Source organism: Erithacus rubecula, assembly GCF_903797595.1.
Source record: "Erithacus rubecula genome assembly, chromosome: 2".
In the NCBI taxonomy this organism is placed as follows: Eukaryota; Metazoa; Chordata; class Aves; order Passeriformes; family Muscicapidae; genus Erithacus; species Erithacus rubecula.
The window spans coordinates 59,208,385-59,226,588 of NC_136685.1; the positions used below are offsets into that span (position 1 = coordinate 59,208,385).

The 18,204-nt window shown below is 40.0% G+C and overlaps 1 protein-coding gene across 2 annotated transcripts in view; it reads right to left on the reverse strand.

Annotated features, from left to right (window-relative positions):
• Window positions 1-18,204, reverse strand: part of PHACTR2 (phosphatase and actin regulator 2) — a 70,126-nt gene that overhangs the window by 20,107 nt on the left and 31,815 nt on the right. The window contains exons 3-6 of one of the 2 annotated variants that reach the window (XM_079331354.1): window positions 17,416-17,496; window positions 14,454-14,612; window positions 4,288-4,521; window positions 199-727 (exon numbers count right to left, since the gene is read on the reverse strand). In XM_079331354.1, the coding sequence (XP_079187480.1) occupies window positions 199-727; window positions 4,288-4,521; window positions 14,454-14,612; window positions 17,416-17,496 (1,003 nt within the window). The remainder of the gene's footprint in view (window positions 1-198; window positions 728-4,287; window positions 4,522-14,453; window positions 14,613-17,415; window positions 17,497-18,204) is intronic. The other variant, XM_079331355.1, reaches the window with a different exon arrangement.

An 18,204-nucleotide genomic window follows, 5' to 3' on the forward strand; every position in this document is an offset into this window, starting at 1 on the left:
CCTTCTGGGGAACCATGAGGCACCGAAGGTGAAAGGCTCAAAGGCACTGGGAAGGAACAAACTGTGCTGGGCTGCAACACCAACTGTTCTCAGTCAGCAGAAGAGACAGAAGAGATCCCCACGTGCCTAGAGTGCAAAGAAACGTGGTTTCCCCAGCTGTGGTGTCACTGCTGCCCCAGCACAGCCATTCTGTCTCACCTTTCCGTGTCTTCTCCCCCGGCACCCGGAGCGCTGCCTGGAGCGGCACCACGCTCGGTCTGCAGGAGAGGCTTTGTGGCTGAGCCAGGGCTGCGTGGCCCTGCCACACAGCTGGCTGACACATCTGGGGCATCTGAGGAGCCAGCAGGCTGACCAGCTGCTGCAGGAAAAGGAGGTGGAAGTGGAGGAGGAGGAGGGGCAGCGCTGGGAGGAGGGGGCACAACAAGCTTGCTCGACTGGTCTGCCTTCTCCATTTCAAAAATCACTGTGGAAGTTTGCACAGGCTTGGGTTTCTCTGCCTTCTCTTCCAAACTGTCAGCTGTTGCACCTGGGGGGGAAGAAGCAGCCCCATCTGGTGCTGTTCGTGGGGCTGATTGTTTCCCAGGTTTCTTCTTGCCTCTGGGAGTCCCTGATGTGCCAGATTTGCTGGAAGTCTCCTTAGTGGCTTTGTGATGAGATGATGTGGATGAAGGAGATGGTGATGAAGAAGACTTGGAGACTGGTAGTTTTTTTGCATGAGAGGAACCAGCTAAAAGAAGAAAAGAAAAGGCATTTTACAGTCTTGTAATTATATGATTTTTGCACTGTATTTTTTTCATGGATTGACTTATGCTGGTCTTTAAAAAATAAAAATACACTTGATATTTCTACAATACTTAATGTAAATGCTTGAGATGATTAAGTGTTGCAGTTCCAATTTCATCTTTGTCTGGGAGATGCTGAAACAATGAATACTTGCCCAAGAACAGCAGAGAGGATCAACCTTACAAATGGTAAGAGTTTGTTTTGAGCATTCTGCATTGGCTTATTACACCTGGCCTGGACATCATCTCAGTAGTCCACACCTTATTCTAAAATGTTGTGTAGTGTCCTAGCTATAAAACACCAAAGCTCCCTGGCAGAGAAAATTGTCTGTCCCTTCCTACTACACGAATTTTTGGTCTGATCCTTGTGAAAACCCTGTGATTTTCCTTATACATTTCAATGAACATCTGAGGACTGTTACTGAGTATCAGTGAATTGCCTTTCACAATGTTATTGCAACTGGTGTCGTCCTACTTAATAACAAACAGCAGAGGGGCAGCAAAACAAGGTGCACTTTCAATTCCAGCTGGTGTGTCCATAAAAGAGAGGCAGAACAGAAACCACTGCTGCCACTTTGCACACGTGACCTTCAGAAGGGAGGAGGCACTGAAGGCCTCCTGTATGTGCTGGAAGCCTTCATCTTATCAGTGACCAACTAAGGCAGTCTTGAAAATGCAGTGAAACAAGGTCCTGGCAGTAGCTGGTCAAGTTGGCTGTTTAATCCTGTGATACTCACCATTATGAAGCACGTATGTATAATGAATCTCACTAGAGATTTCAGCTAGCCTGCATTTCCATGTGCATTCCAGCCACATTTCCGATTGTTGTTTTAATGCACCCGTTGCCTGAGATGAGAGCTCCAAACTTCTAACTTTCATTTAAAAAGCAATAAAAATGACAACCATCTAATAGTCCTTTTCATCAAAATGTATCTGACTCAAATACTTCTGATGGAGTAAAAATTCATTAACTTCCAGAGAACAAATGAAAGCAATATAAAGTTACATAGCAGCCTTCTGGCTAAGCTTACTGAGTAAAACAGAAAGCTGTAACAGAAATCTGCTGAAAGGCCTTCTTTACTTATAAGCACTTAAATAAAAACACCCCCCCCCCCCAGCAGACTGGGAGAGAATCAAAGTGCAGATACTGGCCAAAATAAGTTCACAATATAAAAACAGTTTTCACAGTGAGACTGCTCTCAAAGGATATAGAAACTAATTTAAAAGTAATTTTACTGTTCTCTTCTGTAGCTGATATGGTTTATAAACATTTATAGTGCTGTGAAGCCTTTAATACATCTGAAAAAAATTCATGGAAAGTTCAGGAAAAACCCTGTTCCTTTTTGTGCCCCCAGGTGACTGTAAAGGGCACTGAACCCACTGATACTGCATTCATCTTCCCACATCAGGTACAAAACACTCAATTTACATGCAAAGCAAAATGAAGCAGAAAAATGGCAGAGGCAGAAGTTCATAATTACAGTAGGAACAGCTGGTGGTTCCAACCTGCATATTATTTAACAGAGATCTTACTGAGTAGGTGGATGGCAGAAAGAAAAGGCTCTGGTTCTGATCCACTTCAGTGCGGGCTGGAGGTCAGCAGAACCAGTTACATGCTTACACTTAAGGACTGCAGCACAATACAAATATATGGCCACACAACTGTGGCTGGGAAAATGTCAAAATGTATTTCCATTGTAAAAATCCTTACATTATTCTCAGAACCTGCAATTAGATACAGAAACTTAGAAGATTTCTCCCACAGAAAACCCTGTTATGTGTCCACATGGGTCAGAAGTGCCACTGCTGTTGTTTTTGACTGGGCTGGCTGGCAATTTTCTGTCATGCCTCTTTTTCAGTAGAAGATTTGAATTCTGATTAAATGAAAAATTTAATGCCTGTTGTTTTCCTTTTGGCATGCATCCATGCCTACATTTAAGTCCCATTCTCCCAGTTCCATTATTTCAGTGCAGAAAGCTGCTGTGGTGCCCTCAGGAGAGCCATGGCTCAGTTGTTACTCATACTCCTCTCCTCCTTCATGGCACTTGATCCCTGGCTGCCTCATGTGCTCACTTTCACAGGGACCTGACAAACCTCTTGTACTAACACTGCTCCAAACCAGCTCTACTTAAGTACGGCCTCACTCCGAATGAACACAATGTATTTTTAATGTTGGAAGAAATTATCAGTAGAATAAGGGATATACATGGATATATTTGGAATCTGTATGGTCTCCAATCATTGGCTGACATTTCAGCAAGGCTAATAGAAGACAAATCTGGAACCTGAACGTATTTTAATCTAAAAAGTCAGATACCTGACAGTTTGTTACCAACCACTGGTACAAACATTTCTTTATGTGATGGATTGCTTAATTTCTGAAAGGTCTGCTGATACATGGCTGCTTCACCTAGGAAGTGCTGAGTTTTCCAACTGCATGTGAAATACAAGCAGAAATTTCTGGATTTTCAAAATGTTTATTCTTGCATTCATCTGATGTAGCAGGGACACTTAATACCAAGTTAATGGATATTTTATAGCAAAGTTATTATTGTAATTCTAGAAGTCTTGCAATGTTTTCAAACAGTCCTTTTCTGTATGCTTCAAATACAAAATGTGCCAAAAAGTACAAACTGTGAAAAGAAATACTTGCAGAGAAAACTGGAGGGACTGGAGGACTTTGAAAGACAGAAAGAGATTGAAAACACAAGGCTTGTGTTAAGTCTGCCAATACATATATATGGAGCCCATTCATCACAATACTGCTCATGTTCAAATTATGGGTGGATGTTTTAATTTTGGTCATTGTCCATGCTGCAACCATTCAAACTCACAATCAGCACCTTAAGAACATCCACCTATAATCTTTAATCTTGCATCACTGCAGAATTTTGATATAACAGTGTGGTGATAAACACATGTGCTATGTGCCTGATGATTGATATTTTCCATTTCCACTATGGACTTAGAATCACAGTGCCCGAGGGAAGCCTGGACATTTCTAATGGTTGTTTTTTTGTTTTGTTTTTTCGGTCAGCTGATCCAACTGCTATTCAACAGTCGTTTAAGATGTTTTCATGGTTTTAATCTTAACTTCTTTGTGGTCTTGTAATATTGTCAAATTAATTGGAATAGTTGATACTTCCAGTAGAAAGTTACAGCAATACCAAATTAGTTTTACTTAGGGGTAACTTGTGCTTGGTTTCAGAAGTGTCCTTCTTCCCTGCTGATTCACCGAGTCATCTTTTTGCCAGCTTCACACTAGAGATGGGAATCCAGTGCTGTCTCTGATGAGCTCGGCATTGTACATAGGCTCATTTAACAGAGAGGGAGTCTGCGTGCTGTCTGGGCTGTCTGTGGCCAGCAGAAGCAGAGCCCAGCAGGAATCTCTCCCCAAAGACCCATGGCATGCTCCTCAGGAGGCCTGCTGCACAAGGCAGGAGCCAGAGGGAGCCCAGCAGCCCCATGCACATGCACCCACGGCAGCTGCACGGGCAGTACTCACCCGCTTCTCGACCGGCACCGGCACCCGCTGGCTTGGGCGGCGGGACAGGAGGCTGCTTAGCAGGAGCCTTGCCCTTTTTTTTAGCATGAGGTGCTTCGTTACCCTTATGGCTGGTGGTGCTGGAAGCAGCAATGGCATTTTTTGGTGGTAGCGGAGCTTTTTTAGGTTTGGGCTTAGGCTTAGGTAGTGGTGGAGCATGGGGTGTCGGTGTTTCTGGGCAGTGACCCGTGCTCTCTACGGATAAGAAAGTGAACAGAAGCCAACTGACACAGACATACAGCACGTAAATTCAACAGCAAGCCTCACAACAGTGGCTACTTCTGCTGCTTGAGCTCTTGGGAATCAGGAGACACTTCATCTTCTGCCTCTGAATGAACCATTACCTCAGAAGAAAATTACTGTTCATCTCAACTCAGGATCTTCTCATGGAAAATATTTACCTGGAACTTCTCTCAGACACATCTATTCTAGATCTCCAAAGACCAGCCTTTACATTCAGTACCCCAAAATAGAGTGCTGGCTTCAAACTAAACAAGGGAATGCTATTTATTTCTCTAACAGATCTCAGCTTCTTTTCAACCCTACCCACCCTAAGATCAAGAGGCTGTAAAACTCAGATTCATGTGAACCTGACTGTGAACAGGGCCATTCTCCCAGCCACAGCCTTGAACGTGGCTACGCAGCAGATATTTTCCTAATTTTCCCCCAAAGAAATCTACTTGTTTGAGCTGCACATTGCTTGCTCTTAGCAGCTTTATTTTGGGTAACTTCCTCCGAGTATTTCTACCCCTCAGAAACAAATGAAGCTAAATAAGGTAGGTTATCATTTGGCATGGAAATGCTCTCCCCTCCTGCTGGTTCTTTGGGTACTGTTACACAACTGCACTTTCAAGAGTCTAGAGTTCATTAGTCAGCAGGAATTTGGTCTTTATCTGCATTGTGCTGTGCAATAGGAATGGCTCTGCAGAGTGAAAGAGGTAGCACTAAGGAACCAATATCCACAGCCTGCATTTCAGGAGACTGGACTTCCTTTAGGTTAGTTCTGCAGATTGCATGATTTGTGGTGGAGGGAGTACAAGCTCCTGAGTACATCTTTTGGCTTACTTTCATCCAAAAAACCTGGTTGGTTTGTAGCCTACAAACCAAAGAAGGGTAAATGGGGATGACCAGGATATTAAATTCAAAAGTGCATGCCTAATGCCAGCTGTAATGTTAATTGATAATGATGAGCCATTTACAGCCAACATACAATTTTGCAACATAATCACTACAGCTGTAAAACTTGGTGTTCCCAGGCAGGAAGAGCTAAAGTTCACAGATGGGAATCTTCATCTATTCAACTAAACCAATTCTATGCCTATTTTATCTCAAGACATCTCAACCCTTTCTGAAAAGGGTTATTGTAGAAGCAAGAGCATTCCATCAGAATCATATAGGCATTGTTTGCATGTTACTGCAAACTGTGACTGGGGAAAAAAGATGACAAGCAAATACTGCAAAGATTTTTAACAGTCTCTTCTATCACCGAAGAGAAAAGCATTTCATTCTTGCATTATGTTCCTATTAGAGCCTCACTCTTAACACACATAAATGGACATTCTCATCTCTCTTCTTTCCTGTGTTAAAGATTCCCAAGAGATAAGCAACAGATTTTAATTTTAAGACTAAAAGATGAAAAACAAATAATGTGCTAGACAATAAAGACATTCTTCCTCTCAGTAACAAAGCCTTTCCAACTTTGAGCTTCAGGCTTGTTAACAGAAACCTAATGCATCACCTGCAGTTATTAAAAGCAACATGCACATGTGTCTTCATGAACTGAAGGAATAACTTTAACAGTCCAGTGTCTTCCTTCTGTATTTCCAGCCTATTATGGACTAATATGCTTTTGCTAAAAGCTTTAAAAGAACTATCTCATAGAAACCTTTTACAACTTTCAAACAGATTATTTGGAGCACAGATTCATCTCTTTGTTTCCCACAGGAAGATTTCAGATGGAGAAAACAACATGCTGTCTGTTACATTTTGACCTCCTCTTTTACAGCAAAAGGGTCTCCTTGTGAAATTCTACCTACCTTCATTCAAAGTTGAAATGCTGATATAATTCTGAAAAAGCAGGATATTTTAAAATTTGAAGTCCATTAATAACAAACATGGCAAGAGAAGACATGATTTTGTATTTTGAAGATCCTGAAGGACATGACGATTAGAAATAATTGTAAGTGCAAACAATTTTTTGCTATATGTATTAACTAGAGATCCACAGTGATAAAAATTTATTTACTAGTAAGAAAGAATTTAAAACTTGCTTACTTATATACCATTACTGCATTTTGTTTCAGGTCATTGGTAGAGAAAATGTTAAAAACAGAATGATAACCTAGAAAGAGTAATACACCATTCTCTAAAGTAATACAGTCAATCTACACTAAACTATATAACTCATTAAATAATGCATTTCAGAATTTATCTTCTGAATCAGGAAAAAAGGTACAAAATACAAGGCTAAAGCTTAATTTAGTTGCAAATAAACACATCCTAGTAACAACCAATACTTTTCAATTTTCCTTTAGACAAATAACAAAAAACTATTAATGAAAACCAAAGCTGGAGTAGTTCATTCACATCAAAGTTCTTGCTTGCACACTTCAACTGTGGTTAAAACTGGCAATTTATATAGCATTTATTTTAACAGAAATGCCTTGCCATAACTGGAATTCTACCTTTGTCTAAGACAGTTCTTTTCATATTGTTATGTACCAAAGACTGGCAGGCTCCTGCACAGCTGCATCCTACTTGCTCACCTCTCATCCAGTCTTGACTGCCCCTTGATTAACAGCAAATTTTTTTTACTCACAGCCAGGAGGAAATCTGTGGTGAAGATTACTGTCTTTGACAATATTGTTCCTCCTGGCATCCTATTAGCTTTGTTGCTTTTGCCTGTGTTAGCTTCATTTTTTTTAACCTCACTGTCAGTCTGATTTTGCCTATATTATGGTTTCTCATTTACATGAGACAGAGATTTCAAGTTCCTACCTGACCAGTCTATTACATCAGCTTTTGACAGTCACAGGCCAAGTTTGAAGCAACTGCTTTTCATTACTTTTCCTCTGCTGACCCTCAGGCTTTGTGAATATTCACTGTCTTCCCCCAAACTCCCCTCTGCTGTGATGCCAAAGCTGACAGTATTTAGGCTGCCAGTATTGTGCTCTTTATCCTGGTCTGGTGTCCTCTTGTTTTCCAGTGCCTAATCATAATGTCCTTTCTTTTACTGCAAGTCCACTGGAAAATTTTTGTGGTTTTCTGCATCTATGTAAGATGCTATAATAAATGCCTGGTACATACAGTAACACTGCAGTAATACAAATAACTAATAACTGCAACAGTGGCTTGATCTTGAACAGTGACAGAGATGGTCTGATGTCTGTAAATGGCTACAGATACAATTATGTTGTAATTGTACCTCCCTAACATGATTCTGCTTGAATATGGACCCTTGGTCTTCATGCCTGCTCTTTCTTTTGCCAAAACAAGGAGGCATCTGAATCAGTTCAGATCCATCTATTTGTTCAAATCAATCCCCCAAGTACCTCAGGACCAGCTGCAACACTTTTATTGCTGTTGTTTTTCTTAATTTAGAGATCTGTTCATCAAGAACTGACCTTTTAACTAAAGGTCTCCAAAACACACTGGATAGGAATATCTTTTATCCACTGCTGCCTAGATGGAAATAACTGCTGTAAAAACCACTTGCCTATAAATTACTTCCTTAAAAGGAAAGCAAATGCTAATATCTCATTAAGCATTTGGATCAATAATATGTTTCTGTTTAGAATAAATTTTCCAAAGGCTGGATATTCAAGAAATCTCACTTTTAAACCAGATTTTCTTGTTTCCAGAAATTGTGATTGGGGCCAGACTCTTAATAAAATCTGTTCTCATGTAAACATCTAAGTGATGGTCAGATTTACAAAGCTCAGTATACAACAGCTCTTGGGGGAACTCATAAAATCTGAAAGACTTTCAGAGAGATGCTAGTGTGCCACATGCACTAGAAAATCAGATTACTAATTTTCAAACTAAAAGTGGGAATTTTGCAAATTCTGGACCACACGGACCTATGAAAATCCTGGGCATACTTTCCGAAGATAGGTTGAAAAATACAAGAATTTTTTCTTTACTTCTGTGAGCTTCTAAGGAACAGAAGGCCAGAGCTTTTTTTACCTGAGGATTTTGTCTTACAGCAATTGTATTTTTGTTTGTACAGCTAGAGCTGTGCCATGGAGCTATGTCACAGAAAACCAGCAGTGCTGCAACACAAGTGTATGATCTCCATCAACTGCAAAGCACACTCCTCCTCCCAGAGGATGAGCACAACACACTGGAGAAACATTATGTAAAATGAAAGCTGGAAAAGTATGTTTGCTGTCTTCTGCAGGATGCCTCCCTGTACAATGAAACTCTGTGAGAGTTTTGCAGATCATGAGTTTCCTTTGCAGACTATGCAGAGAGCCTTGTCTTGATTAATCAAAATCCAGGAAGCTGTCAGTCAGGAACATGGTACACAGGACAAGACAAGGGGTCTTTTGTCCCACTTTTGGACTCATTGATTGTGCTGATGCAGGTGGTCACTCACACAAATCCTTTCATGAACTTCAGATTTAACCAGCTCCATTTTTTTGTTCCTGCTATTGCTAATAAAATTCTGTTCAAGAAAAGACCCATTCTAATTGTTAAAAAGCTTCCTTTAATTTCCACTCTAACTGTATTTCAAACCACTGTTTATTCCTTTCTACTTGTGCCAGCATTGTCCTTTAGCCATGTTCTCTCCTGGCTGTTTACCAACTTGCAACACTCATCAAATGCACTCAGGCTGGCTCGGGCTCTGTTTTGCTATGCTGAACCAGGACAGCTGTCTCACAATGCTGTTTGCAGCTCTCTCTGCAGTTTTGAATTCATCTTTCTTGAAGATGGATAAAGCAGATCTGCATGTCTGCAGCCTTCTAGATCTTACTGATTGTAATTTCAACAGCACCAAGTGAAAGAAGCCTTCTAACAGAGACAGTGTAGAAAACAGAAGGGGGGAGAAAAGTGTAGCATCTCACCTAAAGCAACCACATTCAGGTATTTTGCATTAGTTTCAAGATAAAAAAACATTTTAAACCCCTATCATTTTACATTTTTAACTGCTCAGTCTGTGTAAGAAGTAAGCTGCTAAAAAAAAGAGAGAATGCCTAAGACATATTCACTATCAGCTGATCTGTGAGAATCTTGGAAGATGGAAAACATGTAGGCTTCTACATTCTCTTACACTTTCTGAAAAGATATACTCAAATAGCTGAATGGTTAGTTCATAAAAATAATGTACACAATCTTAATTCTGGAGCCACGTTAAGATATCTTTCTTACAAAAGGAAAAAAACAAAACAAACAAACCAGCTTTACAAGTCTGGAGCTTTCTTCAGGCACTCAGTTTTTGTGAGTGAAAGCCTGTGCCTCTCTTGTCACCCTACCAGCATGAGCCAGCCCTGCTGACTTAGTGGACAGGCTCTGGCCAAATACAGCATTATCTAGAATAGCTTTCCTTTTAAGAATATTTGGATTCAGCCTCATTTACATAGTTCAGGTGATGAACCAAAGATATACTGTTCTTAGAAGAACTGGTTTTAGTCAGCAAATAACTCAGCTGGAGTGAGAGATTCTTAGGGAGTCAGGCAGGAAAGCCCACAGCCTTTTATGCATGCTGTTCATATCAATGATCTACAGATCAGGAGTGTAAGAAGCCAGCTAGGCACACAAGAGGGAGGAAAGTCTGCCTAGTTTCTCACAGTGACTGGTTTGCAGGTTTAATCTTCTGAGACAAAGCAGGCTCTTGTCTGAGACCTGGAAGATGAGGGTTACTACCTTATATTCAAACAAGGTTTGTTCTGCTTGGCAGAAAGAAAGAAAGAAAAGATCTCTGAGAAAAGGAACTTAGAAAACCAGACTTTGAAGAACATTCCTTGGTAGACAAACTAAAGCATTAGAACAAGGATCATGGCCATAAGACCAGAGTTTGTGCCTCCAAACTTCTTTTCTTACCCATATGAAAAAGAAAATATTAAATTTAATGGCAGATTTAAAGAGAGCAGACAAAATACAGAGGAAAGAACCCATAAACCAAACATACTACGGCCTGGAACTTTTTCCAGCTCTCATATGAGAGTTAACCTCTTACAGAAAAAATATGCACATGTAGCCCAACAATTCATTTGGAAACAAGACTAAGAACTGTTTCCTTTACTCATGTTTACTTCAGATGTGAGGAAACCCGAGAAGCTTAATCCCCTAGAAATGGCCCAGAACATTCCAGAAGTGTATGCCCCATACAGCACCTGAAACAGAGCTCTGACATTCTGCAATGCAATTATTTATCAAAGCAGCACCTAACACACCTGACTGATAGTATGCAAAACAGAACTTCGGACTGTTTTTTTCCAGGCAATGTCATGCTGATGGTTACTGAGCCTTTCACATCTTGAAGCCCAAACTAACTATGAAATCTGGAACCATCTGCAAGAACCATTAAAAGATTTAGCTTGCTTTGAAAAAATGAGCAAGACTGAAGTTTACAAACTGACCTCAGATACAAATACGGTGTTCTTTTGTGCATCTGTGCTCCAGAGATATCTTGGGAGGATTGAAAGGAGAAAAGAGTCCCTGACATAGTACCTGGAGGCTTTACCATGCATGCTGCATCACCACTCTATGTCCTGATATCCAGGAGGCAAACAGTGACAATTTTGACACCTATTCTATTGATGTGGTTTTTGATCTTATCCCACACTGCTACAGGGGGCAGGAGGCAGAGAGATTCCTTGGATCCCCTTTGCAGTGCTCACACCCCACCTGGAACCTGGAGCTCTGGGCACTGCTGGGGATCCTGCAGACCCATCCATGGCTCAGGAACCCAGGCACAGAGGGAGATTTCAGTCTGCTGCCCAGACATTCAGAGTGTTCTTTGATATTGCTGCCTGTCCACTTGCTGCTCTGTATTTCTTGCAAGGCTCACAGATAAAATAGCTATAGTTTAGCTCTTTGTTTTCTGCAAAAGATGCTAGTGACTTTCCTTAGCCATAAAAAAAAAAGAATTCAGAAGTCAACCCAGAACAAACACAACATGAATAAATGATCTCAGGAAAACATTAGTCTGATTTTTCAACAGCAAGGCTTTATACATCAATTACCTGCTTTATGTTAAACTGTCACTTGTTTCTTATCATCCTGCCATAAACGGGAAATTTTCTTTTAAACACCCTGCTTGTATGACTGTCATCATTACTACAAATAGTAACAGTTATAGTATTAAATTGCCCAAGAGAATTTTTCACCACATTTAAAAGGCACTTGTGAGCTGATAGGCAGCAGATGGGTACACAGCTTATGGAACTGCCTGGCAGCAAGGGGAACAGCTTTCAGGGGTTGTCTTCTTCACTTGCTCCTATTTTACTCATTTTTATACGCATGGCTGAGCTTATTGTTTGCCCTGTGGATACTGTATTTCCATAGCTCATGCTGAAAAATTGTTTTTCTTTTAACTTATTTTAATTCCTAATATATTCCACACTCTACAGCCTGTTGCTGCCAACTCTCACCATACTATCACAATGTGCCTGTATCATGTGCTCTTTTTTAGTTTCTGGCTCCTGCAATCATCACATTGATATAAGAAGGCCATTTTCACCACCCAGTTGAACAAGAGGACAAATAAAGACCACCATCATTTCATAAGAGCATTTTAAAATAACCTTATAACTTCACCAGGCTGAGATGCATTTTTGGCAAGGTTTGATTCAGTGGGAGTTGGAAATGTGGCACGCTGTGCCACTAAGCAGCAGGAATTAATCCTGTCTTTGGGTCTTACAAACATGGAAGGTGACCACATCTTCCCTCAAGATTTACACCTAAGAGTTCCTGACTTTAGAAGCCTCACATCAGCCTCACTGCAGATGAACTTCTTGCAGCCACTATTCCTGACTCTCAGCCAGTATTCAATCCATCTATCTCAGCTCTCGTGATGGAGGGTTGTGATCTGAAGCACCAGCACATTTTATGGTCTTAGCAGAAGACAGTGAGCTAAGTATTCCTGCTTCAGCTCTGATTTTGATGCTCCCTGTTGATTCCTCACTCTGCCAGTGGGTGTGGGTGTAATGTAAACCTACTGCATCTGCCAAAAAACTATCACCCAGGACTGGTATGTCAGGTGAGATGCTAGGAGCCTCACTCTTCCACTGAGTTCAGCAGGCTTGCTAACCTTTTTGTTTAATTTACTATAAATAAAGAACAATTGAAGAGTATTCACAATGACTGTGGGGTGGCTTGTACTGGGTTTACACAGTGTAACACTGTTTCTGATACATGGAATTTATCCTTAACACCTTTTGTGGGGAGAATATTCTCTGCAATAAATCTATCTCCTTTTGTTCCAGGGGACTCAAGATGGTAACTCATAGGAGAACTTCATGTTTAGGTGAAAGAGGAAAGAATACTTTAAGGGGTTTGCATCTTCTTGATACTCAAATTGAGATTCAATGAAGCCTTAGAATACCAGTTTTGCTCATTTTTTTGTTTTCCTTCTCCTGCCTCCATATATTCTTAATTTTCTGAGAGGGACTGGATTGATAGCTATACTTTCTTTGGTCCTGTAGAGCAATAATTTTTAATTTCTCCCCTCTAAGGTCAAAACAATATATAGGGAGTGCAGAGTCTAATAGGATGTTAGAAATTGATATTGAACCTCTCCTGCTTCACTGGACTTCTACATTCTGCAAAGTTAGCTCAAGGGGATTTCAACATGGTTAGAAATGTGTATTTCTGAAATAATAAACCGTACCTTAGGAAAACTTCCAAGTCCTGACAGCTCCAAAACACTGTATTTAGTGATGCACAAAATAATAAACGGCCTGATCTAACCCCAAAGTTAAACTGAACCATTTTAAAGGAGTTTTCTGTGGCTTTTATAACTCTTTTCCCCTGACCCAATACACAGATGGTTCTAGTTGGCATCACAAGACAGACGTATTTAAATGTAATGACAAAGGCTAATCTTGTATTTCTGCCTTGTTGGGAGACAGGAAGTACTAGAAATCTCATAAGATTCTCTTTGGACAGCTATCCACTTTTTGCATAGTCAAGTGATTTACGTAGCTCTGAGAAGAATTCATATTTTTGTGTTAGTTGAACTGACCCTCTCAGCCTCCAGAGGCTCATTCATCACTAGGTAGAGGTTAATAGAAGACATTGGAAAGGCTGTTCTGTCCTGCCTCCACGGCTCCAGCCAGCCATGAAGGTCTTGATCTTTTGTATCTTTGCTCTTTCTGCTAGGAAAATCCAATAAATGAAATAGTATTTGAGAGCACTTTTAGACAGGAGAAAGAAGTGGTGCAGTATTCAAGATGGTAGAGAAAGAAAATTAAAATTGGTTCCAGTCCTGTGATTCCACACTAACCTTTACATTTCCTTTGAGTCAAACTCAGGTAGATCTGAGTAAAGGTAGCAAAATTAAGATGGACCCTGGGACTGCTAAACATTTACTACAATTCATCTATAGAAAACCCTGTAGTTATAAAGTGCATTTTCTATAAATGGCCTAGTTTCTGCTTGCAGTAGTGACACAGCCCCTTGAATATTTGTGAAGAGCTGGACTGCAAGTGTTTAAGATTCCATGAAAACCAATTGGAATGAGTTGCTGAAGTTACTTTCAAAATGATAGATGGTTTTCTAGAGACTTAAACACTTTTGAACATTCAACTCAGGAGACACTTCTACAATGATACTGCAAGGTGATGCATATGAACTCAGTGTGTTCTTTCATAAGAGGAAAACCTGACACCAAAGCTTGGCCATGGCTACAAGGAAAGGCTGGCAGTGAATTTAGAAACTGAATCTCCCTGCAGACATTGTTGTGCTCAGATCATGCTTCTCTTTATGACCTTACCATGATGCACAGGAAAAGGCATGCCTACCAGTGACAGAATACTGGTGTTTCACAAGTCTTATCTTCTCAGCAGGTTCTGCTGGCATCCTTGTGGCAGAACAGAACTCTCAGCATGTACAGGTGCTAGTGGAAGAACATGTTAATATTTAAAGTAGGCAAAAAACAATCTGTGAAGAACACGTTAATTTACCTTTCTGATCTTCTGTTTTTCCTTCTGATGCTGATGCTTTCTCTGATAAAGTGCCATTATTTCCACTGGCTTTTACTATATTTTCTTCCTGTATGGTTTCTTCACCAATGGCTATGGTGTGTCCATTTGAAGTTTCAAAATTTACTGTTACATCACCATCTGAAATGAAAATTAAAAAGTTATTGCCTAGTTTAACTACTTAGCACCACTTACAACACAGCATCCCTCTGCTTTCAAGCTTGTGTGGAAGAAAAGCAGAAAGACTTACTGAAATGTGAACACCAGGCTGTGATCTGCTCTGGAAAGTAACTCTGTAAAGAAACTCTTTAGGCTTTAATGTTCTTTGGATGGGCACCTCTGCAGTAGTAGGTTTGGAAGTCCATGGTGGTTTCCTTCTTCATGTCTGTTCATGAGCATCCTGTTCTCTCATCCCTGCATCTTGGTTTACACAGCAAAGAAATGTGTGCATGGGCCACAACAAAGCTGTAACATGTTCCAGCATGTTCCAAAAATGGACAATGGGAGGGCAGAGTTGCAGAACTACTGTGGTGCACTCCCAGCAAGTAAATGAGCCAGGAATTCTGACAAAAGTTCTCAGAATGTATGTGCCCATTCAGTTAATAAAAATACTTCACAGAGACATCATCCAGTCTTAAGATCCAAGGTGAAGTCTTCCTGTATCACATATCATATCTTGACTAAATTCTGCAAGCCAAATACTTTCTCAGCTCTGATGATACTTTATTCACTTACCCTGACTAGCTCAGCTTGATAGTTTTTTTGATCCTGAAAAAAACTTATTTCTTTCCCTATTTGTCTCTACATTACTGAAAACTGCTACACTTGCTAGCTTACAGCTTTCTCTGTTCCATGTACTTTAAAGTTGCTGCTGATCTTTTTCTCTGGTAATTTCTTTCTGCAAGATTTTCTTGCTGTCAATCAAAAAATAAGCAAATCTAGATGGCATCTCTTCTGATTTCTCCCATTGATTCTTCACTAACTGTGCCAATTCCACTTCTCCTCCTTGCTGTGTGTTATCAGACCTGGATGTTTGGCACTTCCCTGGTTTCAACACACTTATGCAGCTTCTGTCCTACCGCCTTGGGTACTCTGACTAAGGTGATCGTTTCATTATCTTCCACACACTAACATCAACTTGATTTGTAAAAAATGAGTTCTGCCTTCCTAACTTTGTCTAATTTACTACAGCTGACACTTGCACTTACCTTAATGCAACATTCAGTTTCTTCAGCTTCTTTCTCCAGGGATTCTTAAATCCACTCTCTCCTCTCCACCTCCACATATGACACTGCCACCTCTTTTTCACGTCTTGCTTCTGCAAACACCTCCTGCCTCCAAGTGCCACTTGCCACTTCATTCTTCTTCACTCCATGTGAAACACTGTCACTTCTTCACATTTCTTACCTCTCACATTTCAAGTCTCATGTCTCATTTCATGTCATTTCCTCTTTTAGCTTTCATCCCCATAGTTATTCCTTCTAACTACCTTCACACTCAACTGTCTTTTCTACCTCTCCATTTTTAGCACCTTCAAACCAACCCCATATTATTTAAAAATGTCCTTAAGAATTATGATTTTCATCAAACATGAAGCACAATGTGATGAAGATAACACAGACCAGATTGACACGGGAGGAAGAAGAGAAAATTGTTCATATTTATATCTTTCTCTAACTTTGCTCAATCCCTGTAAGGAATCCAAAGTCCCATCCCTTTTAAGGATGAAAGAGAGAGTCAAGGACACTGATGACCAAAGTATTCATGCTTTTATCACAAATGATAGTATTTATGTTCAGACCAACCTGAGAAGTTACTACATTTCAATAACTGTAAATATAATTTAAACTTTCAAAGGACAAAGTCATGCAGATCCTCAGTAAAACACATGGCAAAATCCACAGCAAATTCACAGATGGACAAACTGAGGTATGGAGAGTCTATAAGTCTTGTTTTAAGACAATGACAGTGGCAGAGACAAGTGCAGAAGCCAGCTATGCTGAATGCCATAGTCTGATAATTAGCCAAACTCTGTACGGACAAGTGATGTCACACACCAATAAACAAGCCTTTTACTTCTAAATATCTATGTGTATGATACCACCCATACACACTGATACTTTACTGATTCTTCAGATCACACAGAAAAACACAATTTTTAGGAGAAAATTATTTTTCATAAACGTGGAGTTGTAAGACTCCTTGATAAAATGACAAAGAGTTCAATTTTAAGCTACAGAAAATTATTTTCCTCACTTGACTTTCATTTGATCTAGATTTATAAAAAATTAAAAATATTAAAGAGAATACCACTAGAAGCATAATTGGATGTAGCATAGAGGTATCTACCTTCACTTACTGGGGCTTACTCATGTTTTTCAAAATGCAAATTCTGGCTAATGCCAGTTACTAAACCTTAGAGCATTTTGAAACAAGTGATTCCTTGCCCACAGTTTTATGTTGATGCCATTTGTGATTGTGGCCTGTGTGACAGCAGTGGGATCCATATGATCCCAGCACTGGTACTTTTTGATACCTGAAATGCATTATACTGATTTTTCTAGGTTCCTAATTTTTCAGTCAAAATTTCTCATTTTATACTCTAGTGGCTTTAGACAGCACACCTTGACTCAAAAATAGTTTTATCACTAATTCGAAAAAATTCTGGCAAGCAATAAGCAGGAGCCACAGAAGTGACATTATTTAAAGGGAGTATTAAAATACTTCAGGATATGACCAGAAGTCAGCTGGGCACCTATGGCAGAAGCAGTTACAGAGCACAGATCCCTTGACTTCACTTCAGTTGTCAGCTGGCCCAAATTACCTCTCACACTTCTCAGTTTGTGTCCTTATATCTATTTATACTACATGGAAACAATGCAACAGTGGCTTTATCATAAATGTTTAGTTTTTAGTAGCTAAATTCTAGTTAATGCATTATCACCTTGCTCAGGCATTTCCTTCAGCACTCCCCTTCTTATCAGCTCCTCTCTGCTTTGTCTTGTCGAAATCTTCCTTTCCAACACTAAAGAAAAAGCACAGTTAAGAATAGATTTATTCTCAGACTGCTGACGCTTGTGAAAAAATGTAGAGAACTGTTTTTGTTTTGTAGAAAGAGAACTCTTGTTTCCTCTGATTCTTCAGGAGAAGTGGCCTGAGTTTTCATGGACAGTCTCTGAAAATATTGCACTGCAAATTCAGGCACAGAAAGTGGGGACACATATGATCCAATATCTTCAGCTCAGCAAGTTTCCTTGAGGCTTCTTTAATAGTCAATGGAAAAAGGTACTTTCAGGGTGAAATTGAATTCATCCTAGCATAGGCATTTAGCATTTAAAAGTACCTTTTTTCCCACTGACTAGATTGAGTAGCCCAGCTGGAGATACCTCCATCTGCTTCCTACAGCTTTTGAGTAGTGAGACACAAATCCTGCTCGGAGCAAGAAACTCATAAGAGTAGCCCTTGTGACATGCAAGCTGTTTAAAGGGAAAAAAACCCAACAGAACAAGAAAACAAAAGCAACAACAAAAACAACCAGTAACAGAAGCCAGAAAGTTCTGTTCTAAAAGGAAATAACATCCTCATCGATTGATGCTGGTTGGCTTTCATGGAAAAAGTATACAGCATCCTGTTTTAGGTTAAAAAAGAAGCAGCATACACAAAAACCTCAAGACTGTGGCATGAAGCATTCTAATTATTATGTTTATTTCCCATGGGGAAAATGCTGAATAGT